At 50.9% G+C, this 18,764-nt stretch overlaps 1 protein-coding gene across 2 annotated transcripts in view; it reads right to left on the bottom strand.

The window, feature by feature from the left end:
- The window catches only part of GPS2 (G protein pathway suppressor 2), a 161,687-nt gene that overhangs the window by 128,228 nt on the left and 14,695 nt on the right, over window positions 1–18,764 (bottom strand). For both annotated transcript variants that reach the window (XM_068273805.1, XM_068273803.1), the window contains exons 4-8: window positions 9,798–9,910; window positions 5,779–5,858; window positions 4,387–4,466; window positions 4,141–4,309; window positions 3,966–4,052 (exon numbers count right to left, since the gene is read on the bottom strand). In XM_068273805.1, the coding sequence (XP_068129906.1) occupies window positions 3,966–4,052; window positions 4,141–4,309; window positions 4,387–4,466; window positions 5,779–5,858; window positions 9,798–9,910 (529 nt within the window). The remainder of the gene's footprint in view (window positions 1–3,965; window positions 4,053–4,140; window positions 4,310–4,386; window positions 4,467–5,778; window positions 5,859–9,797; window positions 9,911–18,764) is intronic.

Here is an 18,764-nt window from a genome sequence, read left to right as displayed (position 1 = left end):
GGAGCCCCCATCCTGGATCCCACCACTACATAGACACACCATGAGATAGGAAGACCTCCTACAAATATGAGGAGACCCCCATCCTGGATCCCACCACTACATAGACACACCATGAGATAGGAAGACCTCCTACAAATATGAGGAGCCCCCATCCTGGATCCCACCACTACATAGACACACCATGAGATAGGAAGACCTCCTACAAATATGAGGAGACCCCCATCCTGGATCCCACCACTACATAGACACACCATGAGATATGGAGGCCTCCTCCTACAAATATGAGGAGACCCCCATCCTAGATCCCACCACTACATAGACACACAATGAGATATGGAGGCCTCCTCCTACAAATATGAGGAGACCCCCATCCTGGATCCCACCACTACATAGACACACCATGAGATAGGAAGACCTCCTACAAATATGAGGAGACCCCCATCCTGGATCCCACCACTACATAGACACACCATGAGATATGGAGGCCTCCTCCTACAAATATGAGGAGACCCCCATCCTGGATCCCACCACTACATAGACACACCATGAGATAGGAAGACCTACAAATATGAGGAGCCCCCATCCTGGATCCCACCACTACACAGACACACCATGAGATAGGAAGACCTACAAATATGAGGAGACCCCCATCCTGGATCCCACCACTACATAGACACACCATGAGATATGGAGGCCTCCTACAAATATGAGGAGACCCCATCCTGGATCCCACCACTACATAGACACACCATGAGTTAGGAAGACCTCCTACAAATATGAGGAGACCCCCATCCTGGATCCCACCACTACATAGACACACCATGAGTTAGGAAGACCTCCTACAAATATGAGGAGCCCCCATCCTGGATCCCACCACTACACAGACACACCATGAGATAGGAAGACCTCCTACAAATATGAGGAGACCCCCATCCTGGATCCCACCACTACATAGACACACCATGAGATAGGAAGACCTCCTACAAATATAAGGAGACCCCCATCCTGGATCCCACCACTACATAGACACACCATGAGATAGGAAGACCTACAAATATGAGGAGACCCCCATCCTGGATCCCACCACTACACAGACACACCATGAGATAGGAAGACCTACAAATATGAGGAGACCCCCATCCTGGATCCCACCACTACATAGACACACCATGAGATATGGAGGCCTCCTACAAATATGAGGAGACCCCCATCCTGGATCCCACCACTACATAGACACACCATGAGATAGGAAGACCGCCTACAAATATGAGGAGCCCCCATCCTGGATCCCACCACTACATAGACACACCATGAGATAGGAAGACCTCCTACAAATATGAGGAGACCCCCATCCTGGATCCCACCACTACATAGACACACCATGAGATAGGAAGACCTCCTACAAATATGAGGAGACCCCCATCCTGGATCCCACCACTACATAGACACACCATGAGATATGAAGACCTACAAATATGAGGAGACCCCCATCCTGGATCCCACCACTACATAGACACACCATGAGATAGGAAGACCTCCTACAAATATGAGGAGACCCCCATCCTGGATCCCACCACTACATAGACACAACCTGAGATATGGAGGCCTCCTACAAATATGAGGAGACCCCCATCCTGGATCCCACCACTACATAGACACACCATGAGATATGGAGGCCTCCTCCTACAAATATGAGGAGCCCCCATCCTAGATCCCACCACTACATAGACACACCATGAGATAGAAAGACCTCCTACAAATATGAGGAGACCCCCATCCTGGATCCCACCACTACATAGACACACCATGAGATAGGAAGACCTCCTACAAATATGAGGAGACCCCCATCCTGGATCCCACCACTACATAGACACACCATGAGATAGGAAGACCTCCTACAAATATGAGGAGCCCCCATCCTAGATCCCACCACTACATAGACACACCATGAGATAGGAAGACCTACAAATATGAGGAGACCCCCATCCTGGATCCCACCACTACATAGACACACCATGAGATATGGAGGCCTCCTCCTACAAATATGAGGAGACCCCCATCCTGGATCCCACCACTACATAGACACACCATGAGATAGGAAGACCTCCTACAAATATGAGGAGACCCCCATCCTGGATCCCACCACTACATAGACACACCATGAGATATGGAGGCCTCCTACAAATATGAGGAGACCCCCATCCTGGATCCCACCACTACACAGACACACCATGAGATATGGAGGCCTCCTCCTACAAATATGAGGAGACCCCCATCCTGGATCCCACCACTACATAGACACACCATGAGATAGGAAGACCTCCTACAAATATGAGGAGACCCCCATCCTGGATCCCACCACTACACAGACACACCATGAGATAGGAAGACCTACAAATATGAGGAGCCCCCATCCTGGATCCCACCACTACATAGACACACCATGAGATAGGAAGACCTCCTACAAATATGAGGAGACCCCCATCCTGGATCCCACCACTACACAGACACACCATGAGATAGGAAGACCTCCTACAAATATGAGGAGCCCCCATCCTGGATCCCACCACTACATAGACACACCATGAGATAGGAAGACCTCCTACAAATATGAGGAGACCCCCATCCTGGATCCCACCACTACATAGACACACCATGAGATATGGAGGCCTCCTCCTACAAATATGAGGAGACCCCCATCCTGGATCCCACCACTACATAGATACACCATGAGATAGGAAGACCTCCTACAAATATGAGGAGACCCCCATCCTGGATCCCACCACTACATAGACACACCATGAGATAGGAAGACCTACAAATATGAGGAGACCCCCATCCTGGATCCCACCACTACATAGACACACCATGAGATAGGAAGACCTACAAATATGAGGAGACCCCCATCCTAGATCCCACCACTACATAGACACACCATGAGATAGGAAGACCTACAAATATGAGGAGACCCCCATCCTGGATCCCACCACTACATAGACACACCATGAGATAGGAAGACCTACAAATATGAGGAGACCCCCATCCTAGATCCCACCACTACATAGACACACCATGAGATAGGAAGACCTCCTACAAATATGAGGAGACCCCCATCCTGGATCCCACCACTACATAGACACACCATGAGATAGGAAGACCTCCTACAAATATGAGGAGACCCCCATCCTGGATCCCACCACTACATAGACACACCATGAGATAGGAAGACCTCCTACAAATATGAGGAGACCCCCATCCTGGATCCCACCACTACACAGACACACCATGAGATATGGAGGCCTCCTCCTACAAATATGAGGAGCCCCCCATCATGGATCCCACCACTACATAGACACGCCATGAGATAGGAAGACCTCCTACAAATATGAGGAGCCCCCATCCTGGATCCCACCACTACATAGACACACCATGAGATAGGAAGACCTACAAATATGAGGAGACCCCCATCCTGGATCCCACCACTACATAGACACACCATGAGATAGGAAGACCTCCTACAAATATGAGGAGCCCCCATCCTGGATCCCACCACTACACAGACACACCATGAGATATGGAGGCCTCCTCCTACAAATATGAGGAGACCCCCATCCTGGATCCCACCACTACATAGACACACCATGAGATAGGAAGACCTCCTACAAATATGAGGAGACCCCCATCCTGGATCCCACCACTACATTGACACACCATGAGATAGGAAGACCTACAAATATGAGGAGACCCCCATCCTGGATCCCACCACTACATAGACACACCATGAGATAGGAAGACCTCCTACAAATATGAGGAGACCCCCATCCTGGATCCCACTACAAGGCATGGAGGCCACAGTCTACAGACATGCTCGTTGGCCTCCGTAACACAACCACACCACAAGACACAGGCACACCAGAGCAGTGTCTGTGACGCACATCGCCCAATATAGAAGTATTAGTAGAAACCTGCGTGTGCTCCAGTATAATGACCATGGACTGTATATCCCGGCTGCTGGTGAGACAGATACTGCATGGTCGGGAAGGCTGAGGGCCCTTTAAAAGATAAGAAAGCAGAGCGTTATACACATTTCCAGAAGAATATCTACTAAAGTCAGAGATCTTAGCAGAAAAGCAGGCTGACCTCGGATTGGTTGGCTCCCGGTGTAGCTAACCGGTCCCGCCTGGCCTGTGGCGAAGCTGTGTTGTGATTGGCTGACGGTGTAAGGGCTATGGCCTGACTGGCTGGTCTGGTATTGGCTGTGCTCTCCTGCGGTTGGGCTGAAGGAGGGTTGTGGTTGATAGTGGCGGCCCTAGAAGACAGAGACTCACTTAGAAAGGGAATTGCACCGCACAGAGCCATGCCTGATATACAACAAATGGGACTAACAGTTATCACAGGAGGCCCAAACATCTGCTTGGCCCGATCAGCCATCAGCGAGCTGTGACGCGAGTGACCACCGGGGCTACCTACGAGACAGAGAGAGAATCCATTAATACCACAACAGGTGAAATATACCTCAGATAAGTGTATGGCCTTCTTACAGGCACTGATCCTATAGTGTACAGACCGGGGTAAAGAGAAAACACAGCACATGGGTATTCTGGGCACTATGTCGCCAGTAGTAATAGCTACAGCATGCATGTAACACCTATAGCAGAGGGGACTTCCTGCCTGCCCCAGGATGTACAGTACGGTGTGACAGGAAGTGCGGGCCCCACATGTCCTCAGAAGACACACCTACAGCGGAGGGGACTTCCTGCCTGCCCCAGGATGTACAGTACAGCACGGTGTGACAGGAAGTGCGGGCCCCACATGTCCTCAGAAGACACACCTACAGCGGAGGGGACTTCCTGCCTGCCCCAGGATGTACAGTACAGCACAGTGTGACAGGAAGTGCAGCCCCTAAATGTCCTCAGAAGACACACCTACAGCGGAGGGGACTTCCTGCCTGCTCAAGATGTACAGTACAGCACGGTGTGATAGGAGGTGCGGTCCCTATATGTACTCAGAAGACACATCTACAGCGGAGGGCACTTCCTGTCTGCCCCAGGATGTACAGTACAGCACGGTGTGACAGGAAGTGCGGGTCCCACATGTCCTCAGAAGACACACCTACAGCGGAGGGGACTTCCTGCCTGCCCCAGGATGTACAGTACAGCACAGTGTGACAGGAAGTGCGGCCCCTATATGTACTCAGAAGACACACCTACAGCGGAGGGGACTTCCTGCCTGCCCCAGGATGTACAGTACAGCACAGTGTGACAGGAAGTGCGGGCCCTATATGTACTCAGAAGACACACCTACAGCGGAGGGGACTTCCTGCCTGCCCCAGGATGTACAGTACAGCACGGTGTGACAGGAAGTGCGGCCCCTATATGTACTCAGAAGACACACCTACAGCGGAGGGCACTTACTGCCTGCCCCAGGATGTACAGTACAGCACAGTGTGACAGGAAGTGCGGGCCCCACATGTCCTCAGAAGACACCACTACAGCGGAGGGGACTTCCTGTATGCCCCAAGATGTACAGTACAGCACGGTGTGACAGGACGTGCGGCACCCACATGTCCGCGGAGGGCACTTCCTGTCTGCCCCAGGATGTACAGTACAGCACGGTGTGACAGGAGGTGCGGCCCCTATATGTCCTTAGAAGACACACCTACAGCGGAGGGGACTTCCTGTATGCCCCAGGATGTAGAATACAGCATAGTGCGACAGGAGGTGCAGCCCTTGCTGAAATAAATCACATAAATGATAGAAACACCAGTTACTATCTTACCCTGCATGTTAATGAGGTGGGCACCGGCATGCATCACCATACCCTGCTGATAGGCGGCAGATGTGAGGGTGGTGAGATCACTGCAGGAGAAAGTGAGAGGTTATTGATTGTAAACAAAAACATAGCTATATGCCTACCTTCCAATCTCCCTCCTTGTGCCGGCTCCACCATCTGTGCCATGTGCCGGCTCCCTCCCTGTTCTCTATGTGCCGGCTCCACCATCTGTGCCATGAGCAGACTCCCTCCCTGTTCTCTATGTGCCGGCTCCACCATCTGTGCCATGTGCCGGCTCCATCTGTGCCATGAGCAGACTCCCTCCCTGTTCTCTATGTGCCGGCTCCACCATCTGTGCCATGTGCCGGCTCCATCTGTGCCATGAGCAGACTCCCTCCCTGTTCTCTACGTGTCGGCTCCACTATCTGTGCCATGTGCCGGCTCCACCATCTGTGCCATGAGCAGACTCCCTCCCTGTTCTCTATGTGCCGGCTCCACCATCTGTGCCATGTGCCGGCTCCACCATCTGTGCCATGAGCAGACTCCCTCCCTGTTCTCTATGTGCCGGCTCCACCAGCTGTGCCATGTGCCGGCTCCACCATCTGTGCCATGAGCAGACTCCCTCCCTGTTCTCTATGTGCCGGCTCCACCATCTGTGCCATGTGCCGGCTCCACCATCTGTGCCATGAGCAGACTCCCTCCCTGTGCCGACTCCCTCCCTGTTCTCTATGTGCCGGCTCCACCATCTGTGCCATGTGCCGGCTCCACCATCTGTGCCATGAGCAGACTCCCTCCCTGTGCCGACTCCCTCCCTGTTCTATGTGCCGGCCCCCCTGGTATGGGCCACAGGCTCTTCACATCTGTACCGTGCCTGTGCCCCCCTCCATCCAACCTGCTTCCCCAGTACATCCAATATGCAGGCTCCCCCATGTGTTCCATGTGCAGGTACCCCCTTATATCCAGTCTTACGTGACACAAATAGAATTCCCACATCCTGGCTCCTCGTCTGTAAAATGTGCAAATAAACTCCCATACGCCTGTCCCACATGTAGACTTGCCAGCCTGTGCCCATGTGGGCTTCATTGTGTGGGCCATGTGTTGGCTCTCCTATCCAGGCTCAACTGACCAAATGCCTGCCCGACACCTGAGCCCCCATCTCAGCTCCCCATCCCCCAGGCCACATCTCAGCTCCCCATCCCCCAGGCCACATCTCAGCTTCCCATCCCCCAGGCCACATCTCAGCTCCCCATCCCCCAGGCCACATCTCAGCTCCCCCATCCCCCAGGCCACATCTCAGCTCCCCCATCCCCCAGGCCACACGCCTGCTCTCTCACCAGAGTCATCTGTTGGCTCCCAGTCTGGCTCATGTCTCTAGACACAACCATTTATCCAGTACGTAGACACACCCAGTCTGTGCCATGTGTGGGTATCACCACCTGGGCCATATGCCTGCTCCCATCTCGCTAAGTTCTGCATATGGAACATGGGATGTCCCCGTTGTCTGTCCTGGGTGCCGGCTCCTCTACATGAGCAGTATGTCAGCTCTCGTTTGTAAACCCCGTCTGCCTTGTAGGCTCTCACACCTTTGCCACATGACAGCTCCCACCTCAGCCCATCACCCCTGTCCAAGCATGGGTTCTTCCACCTGTGCAGACTACCCCGTACGTGCCCTATGCAGGCTCCTATGTCTGGGCGACATGGAAACTTTCCCATCTAGGTCGCCATGTATAAACCCTGCCCTGTGTGTAACCTCCCCATATTCTTCCATGTATAAGCCCCGCCCTGTGTCACATCCACACATTGTTCAAAGTATACACCCCGTAATGTGTGTCACCTCCCCATATTGTTCCATGTATAATCCCCACCCCGTGTGTCACCTCCCCATATTGTTCCATGTATAAGCCCCGACCTGTGTGTCACCTCCCAATATTGTTCCATGTATGATCCCCACCCCGTGTGTCACCTCCCCATATTGTTCCATGTATAATCCCCGCCCTGTGTGTCACCTCCCCATATTGTTCCATGTATAAGCCCCGCCCTGTGTGTCACCTCCACATATTGTTCCATGTATAAGCCCCACCCTGTGTGTCATCTCCCCATATTGTTCCATGTATAAGCCCCGCCCTAGGTGAGGTTACCCCATATTGTTCCATGTATAAGCCCCGCCATGTGTGTCACCTCCCCATATTGTTCCATGTTCCTCCCCATATTGTTCCATGTATAATTCCCACCCTGTGTGTCCCCTTCAATACATTGTTCCATGTATAAGCACCGCCCTGTGTATAAGCGCCGCCCTGTGCGTCCCCCTCCCCATATTGTTCCATGTATAAGCCCCACCCTGTGTGTCACCTCCCCATATTGTTCCATGTATAAGCCCCACCTTGTGTGTCACCTCCCCATACTATTTCATGTATAAGCCCCGCCCTGTGTGTCCCCCTTATTTGTACCATGTATAAGCACCGTGTGTCACCTCCCCATATTGTACCATGTTTAAACACCGCCGTGTGTCACCTCCCCATATTGTTCCATGTATAAGCCCCGCCGTGTGTCACCTCCCCACATTGTTCCATGTATAAGCCCCGCCCTGTGTGTCCCCTCCCCATATTGTACCAGGTGTCACCTCCCCATATTGTTTCACGTATAAGCCCCGCCGTGCGTCACCTCCCCATATTGTTCCACGTATAAGTCCCGCCGCGTGTCACCTCCCCATATTGTTCCATGTATAAGTCCCGCCATGTATCACCTCCCCATATTCCATGTACAAGCCCCGCCCTGTGTGTCCCCCTCCCCATATTGTTCCATGTATAATCCCCACCCCGTGTGTCACCTCCCCATATTGTTCCATGTATAAGCCCCGACCTGTGTGTCACCTCCCAATATTGTTCCATGTATGATCCCCACCCCGTGTGTCACCTCCCCAAATTGTTCCATGTATAATCCCCGCCCTGTGTGTCACCTCCCCATATTGTTCCATGTATAAGCCCCGCCCTGTGTGTCACCTCCACATATTGTTCCATGTATAAGCCCCACCCTGTGTGTCATCTCCCCATATTGTTCCATGTATAAGCCCCGCCCTAGGTGAGGTTACCCCACATTGTTCCATGTATAATCCCCGCCCTGTGTGTCACCTCCCCATATTGTTCCATGTATAAGCCCCTATTGTTCCATGTATAATTCCCACCCTGTGTGTCCCCTTCAATACATTGTTCCATGTAAAAGCACCGCCCTGTGTATAAGCGCCGCCCTGTGTGTCCCCCTCCCCATATTGTTCCATGTATAAGCCCCACCCTGTGTGTCACCTCCCCATATTGTTCCATGTATAAGCCCCGCCTTGTGTGTCACCTCCCCATACTATTTCATGTATAAGCCCCGCCCTATGTGTCCCCTTATATTGTACCATGTATAAGCACCGTGTGTCACCTCCCCATATTGTACCATGTTTAAACACCGCCGTGTGTCACCTCCCCATATTGTTCCATGTATAAGCCCCGCCGTGTGTCACCTCCCCACATTGTTCCATGTATAAGCCCCGCCCTGTGTGTCCCCTCCCCATATTGTACCAGGTGTCACCTCCCCATATTGTTCCACGTATAAGCCCCGCCGTGCGTCACCTCCCCATATTGTTCCACGTATAAGCCCCGCCGCGTGTCACCTCCCCATATTGTTCCATGTATAAGTCCCGCCATGTATCACCTCCCCATATTCCATGTACAAGCCCCGCCCTGTGTGTCCCCCTCCCCATATTGTTCCATGTATAATCCCCGTCCTGTGTCACCTCCCCATATTGTCCCATGTATAAGCCCCACCCTGTGCATCACCTCCCCATATTGTTCCCGTTTTAAGCCCTGCCCTATGTCCACCTCCCCATATTGTTAAAGCCCCGCCCTGTGTCCCCCTCCCCATATTGTTCCATGCTTTAACCCTGCCCGGTGTCCCCCTCCTCAAATTGTTCCACGAGTAGGCCCCGCCCCCCACCTGTGTCAGGCTCAGATGAGCTCCCCTATCGTTACTCAGTGAGGACTCACCTCTGTTCCTTCCTTCGCCTCTTTTCTTCTTCATGAAGAACTTTCTTCAGCTGAAGGAACAGATTGTGCTTCTCTTCCTGCAACTTATTCAGCTTCTCCTGAAGCTTCATTATCTGTGGGAGAGGACGACTCAGTGTGAGAACACCAGAGATACAGGAACACTACCTAACAGTGCTGTAACTGCTCCTCTATGTCCTACACATCCCCCAATAATGTCACATAGCTGCAGGGATCAGTGTGAGGTCACCAGAGATACAGGAACACTACCTAGCAGTGCTGTAACTGCCCCTCTATGTCCTACACATCCCCCAATAATGTCACATAGCTGCAGGGATCAGTGTGAGGTCACCAGAGATACAGGAACACTACCTAGCAGTGCTGTAACTGCTCCTCTATGTCCTACACATCCCCCAATAATGTCACATAGCTGCAGGGATCAGTGTGAGGACACCAGAGATACAGGAACACTCCCTAGCAGTGCTGTAACTGCTCCTCTATGTCCTACACATCCCCCAATAATGTCACATAGCTGCAGGGATCAGTGTGAGGACACCAGAGATACAGGAACACTACCTAACAGTGCTGTAACTGCCCCTCTATGTCCTAAACATCCCCCAATAATGTCACATAGCTGCAGGGATCAGTGTGAGGACACCAGAGATACAGGAACACTACCTAGCAGTGCTGTAACTGCTCCTCTATGTCCTACACATCCCCCAATAATGTCACATAGCTGCAGGGATCAGTGTGAGGTCACCAGAGATACAGGAACACTACCTAGCAGTGCTGTAACTGCCCCTCTATGTCCTACACATCCCCAATAATGTCACATAGCTGCAGGGATCAGTGTGAGGACACCAGAGATACAGGAACACTACCTAGCAGTGCTGTAACTGCCCCTCTATGTCCTACACATCCCCCAATAATGTCACATAGCTGCAGGGATCAGTGTGAGGACACCAGAGATACAGGAACACTACCTAGCAGTGCTGTAACTGCACCTCTATGCCCTACACATCCCCAATAATGTCACATAGCTGCAGGGATCAGTGTGAGGACACCAGAGATACAGGAACACTACCTAGCAGTGCTGTAACTGCTCCTCTATGTCCTACACATCCCCCCAATAATGTCACATAGCTGCAGGGATCAGTGTGAGGACACCAGAGATACAGGAACACTACCTAGCAGTGCTGTAACTGCCCCTCTATGTCCTACACATCCCCCAATAATGTCACATAGCTGCAGGGATCAGTGTGAGGTCACCAGAGATACAGGAACACTACCTAGCAGTGCTGTAACTGCCCCTCTATGTCCTACACATCCCCAATAATGTCACATAGCTGCAGGGATCAGTGTGAGGACACCAGAGATACAGGAACACTACCTAGCAGTGCTGTAACTGCCCCTCTATGTCCTACACATCCCCCAATAATGTCACATAGCTGCAGGGATCAGTGTGAGGACACCAGAGATACAGGAACACTACCTAGCAGTGCTGTAACTGCACCTCTATGCCCTACACATCCCCAATAATGTCACATAGCTGCAGGGATCAGTGTGAGGACACCAGAGATACAGGAACACTACCTAGCAGTGCTGTAACTGCTCCTCTATGTCCTACACATCCCCCCAATAATGTCACATAGCTGCAGGGATCAGTGTGAGGACACCAGAGATACAGGAACACTACCTAGCAGTGCTGTAACTGCTCCTCTATGTCCTACACATCCCCCAATAATGTCACATAGCTGCAGGGATCAGTGTGAGGACACCAGAGATACAGGAACACTACCTAACAGTGCTGTAACTGCCCCTCTATGTCCTAAACATCCCCCAATAATGTCACATAGCTGCAGGGATCAGTGTGAGGACACCAGAGATACAGGAACACTACCTAGCAGTGCTGTAACTGCTCCTCTATGTCCTACACATCCCCAATAATGTCACATAGCTGCAGGGATCAGTGTGAGGTCACCAGAGATACAGGAACACTACCTAGCAGTGCTGTAACTGCCCCTCTATGTCCTACACATCCCCCAATAATGTCACATAGCTGCAGGGATCAGTGTGATGTCACCAGAGATACAGGAACACTACCTAGCAGTGCTGTAACTGCCCCTCTATGTCCTACACATCCCCCAATAATGTCACATAGCTGCAGGGATCAGTGTGAGGACACCAGAGATACAGGAACACTACCTAGCAGTGCTGTAACTGCTCCTCTATGTCCTACACATCCCCCAATAATGTCACATAGCTGCAGGGATCAGTGTGAGAACACCAGAGATACAGGAACACTCCCTAGCAGTGCTGTAACTGCCCCTCTATGTCCTACACATCCCCCAATAATGTCACATAGCTGCAGGGATCAGTGTGAGGTCACCAGAGATACAGGAACACTACCTAGCAGTGCTGTAACTGCCCCTCTATGTCCTACACATCCCCCAATAATGTCACATAGCTGCAGGGATCAGTGTGAGGTCACCAGAGATACAGGAACACTCCCTAGCAGTGCTGTAACTGCTCCTCTATGTCCTACACATCCCCCAATAATGTCACATAGCTGCAGGGATCAGTGTGAGGTCACCAGAGATACAGGAACACTACCTAGCAGTGCTGTAACTGCACCTCTATGCCCTACACATCCCCAATAATGTCACATAGCTGCAGGGATCAGTGTGAGGACACCAGAGATACAGGAACACTACCTAGCAGTGCTGTAACTGCACCTCTATGCCCTACACATCCCAAATAATGTCACATAGCTGCAGGGATCAGTGTGAGGTCACCAGAGATACAGGAACACTACCTAGCAGTGCAGTAACTGCCCCTCTATGTCCTACACATCCCCCAATAATGTCACATAGCTGCAGGGATCAGTGTGAGGTCACCAGAGATACAGGAACACTCCCTAGCAGTGCTGTAACTGCTCCTCTATGTCCTACACATCCCCCAATAATGTCACATAGCTGCAGGGATCAGTGTGAGGTCACCAGAGATACAGGAACACTACCTAGCAGTGCAGTAACTGCCCCTCTATGTCCTACACATCCCCCAATAATGTCACATAGCTGCAGGGATCAGTGTGAGGACACCAGAGATACAGGAACACTACCTAGCAGTGCTGTAACTGCACCTCTATGCCCTACACATCCCCAATAATGTCACATAGCTGCAGGGATCAGTGTGAGGTCACCAGAGATACAGGAACACTCCCTAGCAGTGCTGTAACTGCTCCTCTATGTCCTACACATCCCCCAATAATGTCACATAGCTGCAGGGATCAGTGTGAGGTCACCAGAGATACAGGAACACTACCTAGCAGTGCAGTAACTGCCCCTCTATGTCCTACACATCCCCCAATAATGTCACATAGCTGCAGGGATCAGTGTGAGGACACCAGAGATACAGGAACACTACCTAGCAGTGCTGTAACTGCACCTCTATGCCCTACACATCCCCAATAATGTCACATAGCTGCAGGGATCAGTGTGAGGTCACCAGAGATACAGGAACACTACCTAGCAGTGCTGTAACTGCTCCTCTATGTCCTAAACATCCCCCAATAATGTCACATAGCTGCAGGGATCAGTGTGAGGACACCAGAGATACAGGAACACTACCTAGCAGTACTGTAACTGCCCCTCTATGTCCTACACATCCCCCAATAATGTCACATAGCTGCAGGGATCAGTGTGAGGACACCAGAGATACAGGAACACTACCTAGCAGTGCTGTAACTGCTCCTCTATGTCCTACACATCCCCCAATAATGTCACATAGCTGCAGGGATCAGTGTGAGGTCACCAGAGATACAGGAACACTACCTAGCAGTGCTGTAACTGCCCCTCTATGTCCTACACATCCCCAATAATGTCACATAGCTGCAGGGCTCAGTGTGAGGACACCAGAGATACAGGAACACTACCTAGCAGTGCTGTAACTGCCCCTCTATGTCCTACACATCTCCAATAATGTCACATAGCTGCAGGGATCAGTGTGAGGACACCAGAGATACAGGAACACTACCTAGCAGTGCTGTAACTGCCCCTTTATGTCCTACACATCCCCCAATAATGTCACATAGCTGCAGGGATCAGTGTGAGGACACCAGAGATACAGGAACACTACCTAGCAGTGCTGTAACTGCCCCTCTATGTCCTACACATCCCCCAATAATGTCACATAGCTGCAGGGATCAGTGTGAGGACACCAGAGATACAGGAACACTACCTAGCAGTGCTGTAACTGCTCCTCTATGTCCTACACATCCCCCAATAATGTCACATAGCTGCAGGGATCAGTGTGATGTCACCAGAGATACAGGAACACTACCTAGCAGTGCTGTAACTGCTCCTCTATGTCCTACACATCCCCCAATAATGTCACATAGCTGCAGGGATCAGTGTGAGAACACCAGAGATACAGGAACACTCCCTAGCAGTGCTGTAACTGCCCCTCTATGTCCTACACATCCCCCAATAATGTCACATAGCTGCAGGGATCAGTGTGAGGTCACCAGAGATACAGGAACACTACCTAGCAGTGCTGTAACTGCTCCTCTATGTCCTACACATGCCCCAATAATGTCACATAGCTGCAGGGATCAGTGTGAGGACACCAGAGATACAGGAACACTACCTAGCAGTGCTGTAACTGCTCCTCTATGTCCTAAACATCCCCCAATAATGTCACATAGCTGCAGAGATCAGTGTGAGGACACCAGAGATACAGGAACACTACCTAGCAGTGCTGTAACTGCTCCTCTATGTCCTACACATCCCCAATAATGTCACATAGCTGCAGGGATCAGTGTGAGGTCACCAGAGATACAGGAACACTACCTAGCAGTGCAGTAACTGCCCTTCTATGTCCTACACATCCCCAATAATGTCACATAGCTGCAGGGATCAGTGTGAGGACACCAGAGATACAGGAACACTACCTAGCAGTGCTGTAACTGCACCTCTATGTCCTACACATCCCCCAATAGTGTCACATAGCTGCAGGGATCAGTGTGAGGTCACCAGAGATACAGGAACACTACCTAGCAGTGCTGTAACTGCTCCTCTATGTCCTACACATCCCCCAATAATGTCACATAGCTGCAGGGATCAGTGTGATGTCACCAGAGATACAGGAACACTACCTAGCAGTGCTGTAACTGCCCCTCTATGTCCTACACATCCCCCAATAATGTCACATAGCTGCAGGACTCAGTGTGAGGTCACCAGAGTTACAGGAACACTACCTAGCAGTGCTGTAACTGCACCTCTATGCCCTACACATCCCCCAATAATGTCACATAGCTGCAGGGATCAGTGTGAGGACACCAGAGATACAGGAACACTACCTAGCAGTGCTGTAACTGCCCCTCTATGTCCTACACATCCCCCAATAATGTCACATAGCTGCAGGGATCAGTGTGAGGACACCAGAGATACAGGAACACTACCTAGCAGTGCTGTAACTGCTCCTCTATGTCCTACACATCCCCCAATAATGTCACATAGCTGCAGGGATCAGTGTGATGTCACCAGAGATACAGGAACACTACCTAGCAGTGCTGTAACTGCTCCTCTATGTCCTACACATCCCCCAATAATGTCACATAGCTGCAGGGATCAGTGTGAGGACACCAGAGATACAGGAACACTCCCTAGCAGTGCTGTAACTGCCCCTCTATGTCCTACACATCCCCCAATAATGTCACATAGCTGCAGGGATCAGTGTGAGGTCACCAGAGATACAGGAACACTACCTAGCAGTGCTGTAACTGCTCCTCTATGTCCTACACATGCCCCAATAATGTCACATAGCTGCAGGGATCAGTGTGAGGACACCAGAGATACAAGAACACTACCTAGCAGTGCTGTAACTGCCCCTCTATGTCCTACACATCCCCCAATAATGTCACATAGCTGCAGGGATCAGTGTGAGGTCACCAGAGATACAGGAACACTACCTAGCAGTGCTGTAACTGCTGCTCTATGCCCTACACATGCCCCAATAATGTCACATAGCTGCAGGGATCAGTGTGATGTCACCAGAGATACAGGAACACTACCTAGCAGTGCTGTAACTGCCCCTCTATGTCCTACACATCCCCCAATAATGTCACATAGCTGCAGGGATCAGTGTGAGGACACCAGAGATACAGGAACACTCCCTAGCAGTGCTGTAACTGCTGCTCTATGTCCTACACATCCCCCAATAATGTCACATAGCTGCAGGGCTCAGTGTGAGGACACCAGAGATACAGGAACACTACCTAGCAGTGCTGTAACTGCTCCTCTATGTCCTACACATCCCCCAATAATGTCACATAGCTGCAGGGATCAGTGTGAGGACACCAGAGGTACAGGAACACTACCTAGCAGTGCTGTAACTGCTCCTCTATGCCCTACACATCCCCAATAATGTCACATAGCTGCAGGGATCAGTGTGAGGACACCAGAGATACAGGAACACTACCTAGCAGTGCTGTAACTGCCCCTCTATGTCCTACACATCCCCCAATAATGTCACATAGCTGCAGGGATCAGTGTGATGTCACCAGAGATACAGGAACACTACCTAGCAGTGCTGTAACTGCCCCTCTATGTCCTACACATCCCCCAATAATGTCACATAGCTGCAGAGATCAGTGTGAGGACACCAGAGATACAGGAACACTACCTAGCAGTGCTGTAACTGCCCCTCTATGTCCTAAACATCCCCCAATAATGTCACATAGCTGCAGAGATCAGTGTGAGATCACCAGAGATACAGGAACACTACCTAGCAGTGCTGTAACTGCTCCTCTATGTCCTACACATCCCTCAATAATGTCACATAGCTGCAGGGATCAGTGTGAGGACACCAGAGATACAGGAACACTACCTAGCAGTGCTGTAACTGCCCCTCTATGTCCTACACATCCCCCAATAATGTCACATAGCTGCAGGGATCAGTGTGAGGTCACCAGAGATACAGGAACACTACCTAGCAGTGCTGTAACTGCTCCTCTATGTCCTACACATCCCCAATAATGTCACATAGCTGCAGGGATCAGTGTGATGTCACCAGAGATACAGGAACACTACCTAGCAGTGCTGTAACTGCTCATCTATGTCCTACACATCCCCCAATAATGTCACATAGCTGCAGGGATCAGTGTGAGAACACCAGAGATACAGGAACACTACCTAGCAGTGCTGTAACTGCTCCTCTATGTCCTACACATCCCCCAATAATGTCACATAGCTGCAGGGATCAGTGTGAGGACACCAGAGATACAGGAACACTACCTAGCAGTGCTGTAACTGCTCCTCTATGTCCTACACATCCCCCAATAATGTCACATAGCTGCAGGGATCAGTGTGAGGACACCAGAGATACAGGAACACTACCTAGCAGTGCTGTAACTGCTCCTCTATGTCCTACACATCCCCCAATAATGTCACATAGCTGCAGGGATCAGTGTGATGTCACCAGAGATACAGGAACACTACCTAGCAGTGCTGTAACTGCCCCTCTATGTCCTACACATCCCCCAATAATGTCACATAGCTGCAGGGATCAGTGTGAGGACACCAGAGATACAGGAACACTACCTAGCAGTGCTGTAACTGCTCCTCTATGTCCTACACATCCCCCAATAATGTCACATAGCTGCAGGGATCAGTGTGAGAACACCAGAGATACAGGAACACTACCTAGCAGTGCTGTAACTGCACCTCTATGTCCTACACATCCCCCAATAATGTCACATAGCTGCAGGGATCAGTGTGAGGACACCAGAGATACAGGAACACTACCTAGCAGTGCTGTAACTGCTCCTCTATGTCCTACACATCCCCCAATAATGTCACATAGCTGCAGGGATCAGTGTGAGAACACCAGAGATACAGGAACACTCCCTAGCAGTGCTGTAACTGCCCCTCTATGTCCTACACATCCCCCAATAATGTCACATAGCTGCAGGGATCAGTGTGAGGTCACCAGAGATACAGGAACACTACCTAGCAGTGCTGTAACTGCTCCTCTATGTCCTACACATCCCCCAATAATGTCACATAGCTGCAGGGATCAGTGTGAGGACACCAGAGATACAGGAACACTACCTAGCAGTGCTGTAACTGCTCCTCTATGTCCTACACATCCCCCAATAATGTCACATAGCTGCAGAGATCAGTGTGAGGACACCAGAGATACAGGAACACTACCTAGCAGTGCTGTAACTGCTCCTCTATGTCCTACACATCCCCAATAATGTCACATAGCTTCAGGGATCAGTGTGAGGTCACCAGAGATACAGGAACACTACCTAGCAGTGCTGTAACTGCCCCTCTATGTCCTACACATCCCCCAATAATGTCACATAGCTGCAGGACTCAGTGTGAGGTCACCAGAGTTACAGGAACACTACCTAGCAGTGCTGTAACTGCACCTCTATGCCCTACACATCCCCCAATAATGTCACATAGCTGCAGGGATCAGTGTGAGGACACCAGAGATACAGGAACACTCCCTAGCAGTGCTGTAACTGCTCCTCTATGTCCTACACATCCCCCAATAATGTCACATAGCTGCAGGGATCAGTGTGAGGACACCAGAGATACAGGAACACTACCTAGCAGTGCTGTAACTGCCCCTCTATGTCCTACACATCCCCCAATAATGTCACATAGCTGCAGGGATCAGTGTGAGGTCACCAGAGATACAGGAACACTACCTAGCAGTGCTGTAACTGCCCCTCTATGTCCTACACATCCCCCAATAATGTCACATAGCTGCAGGGATCAGTGTGAGGACACCAGAGATACAGGAACACTACCTAGCAGTGCTGTAACTGCCCCTCTATGTCCTACACATCCCCCAATAATGTCACATAGCTGCAGGGATCAGTGTGAGGACACCAGAGATACAGGAACACTACCTAGCAGTGCTGTAACTGCTGCTCTATGTCCTACACATCCCCCA

This window comes from Hyperolius riggenbachi, chromosome 3 (assembly GCF_040937935.1).
Source record: "Hyperolius riggenbachi isolate aHypRig1 chromosome 3, aHypRig1.pri, whole genome shotgun sequence".
In the NCBI taxonomy this organism is placed as follows: Eukaryota; Metazoa; Chordata; class Amphibia; order Anura; family Hyperoliidae; genus Hyperolius; species Hyperolius riggenbachi.
The sequence above is the reverse complement of the archived record's forward strand: the minus strand, read 5'-3'. Positions and strand labels throughout refer to the sequence as shown.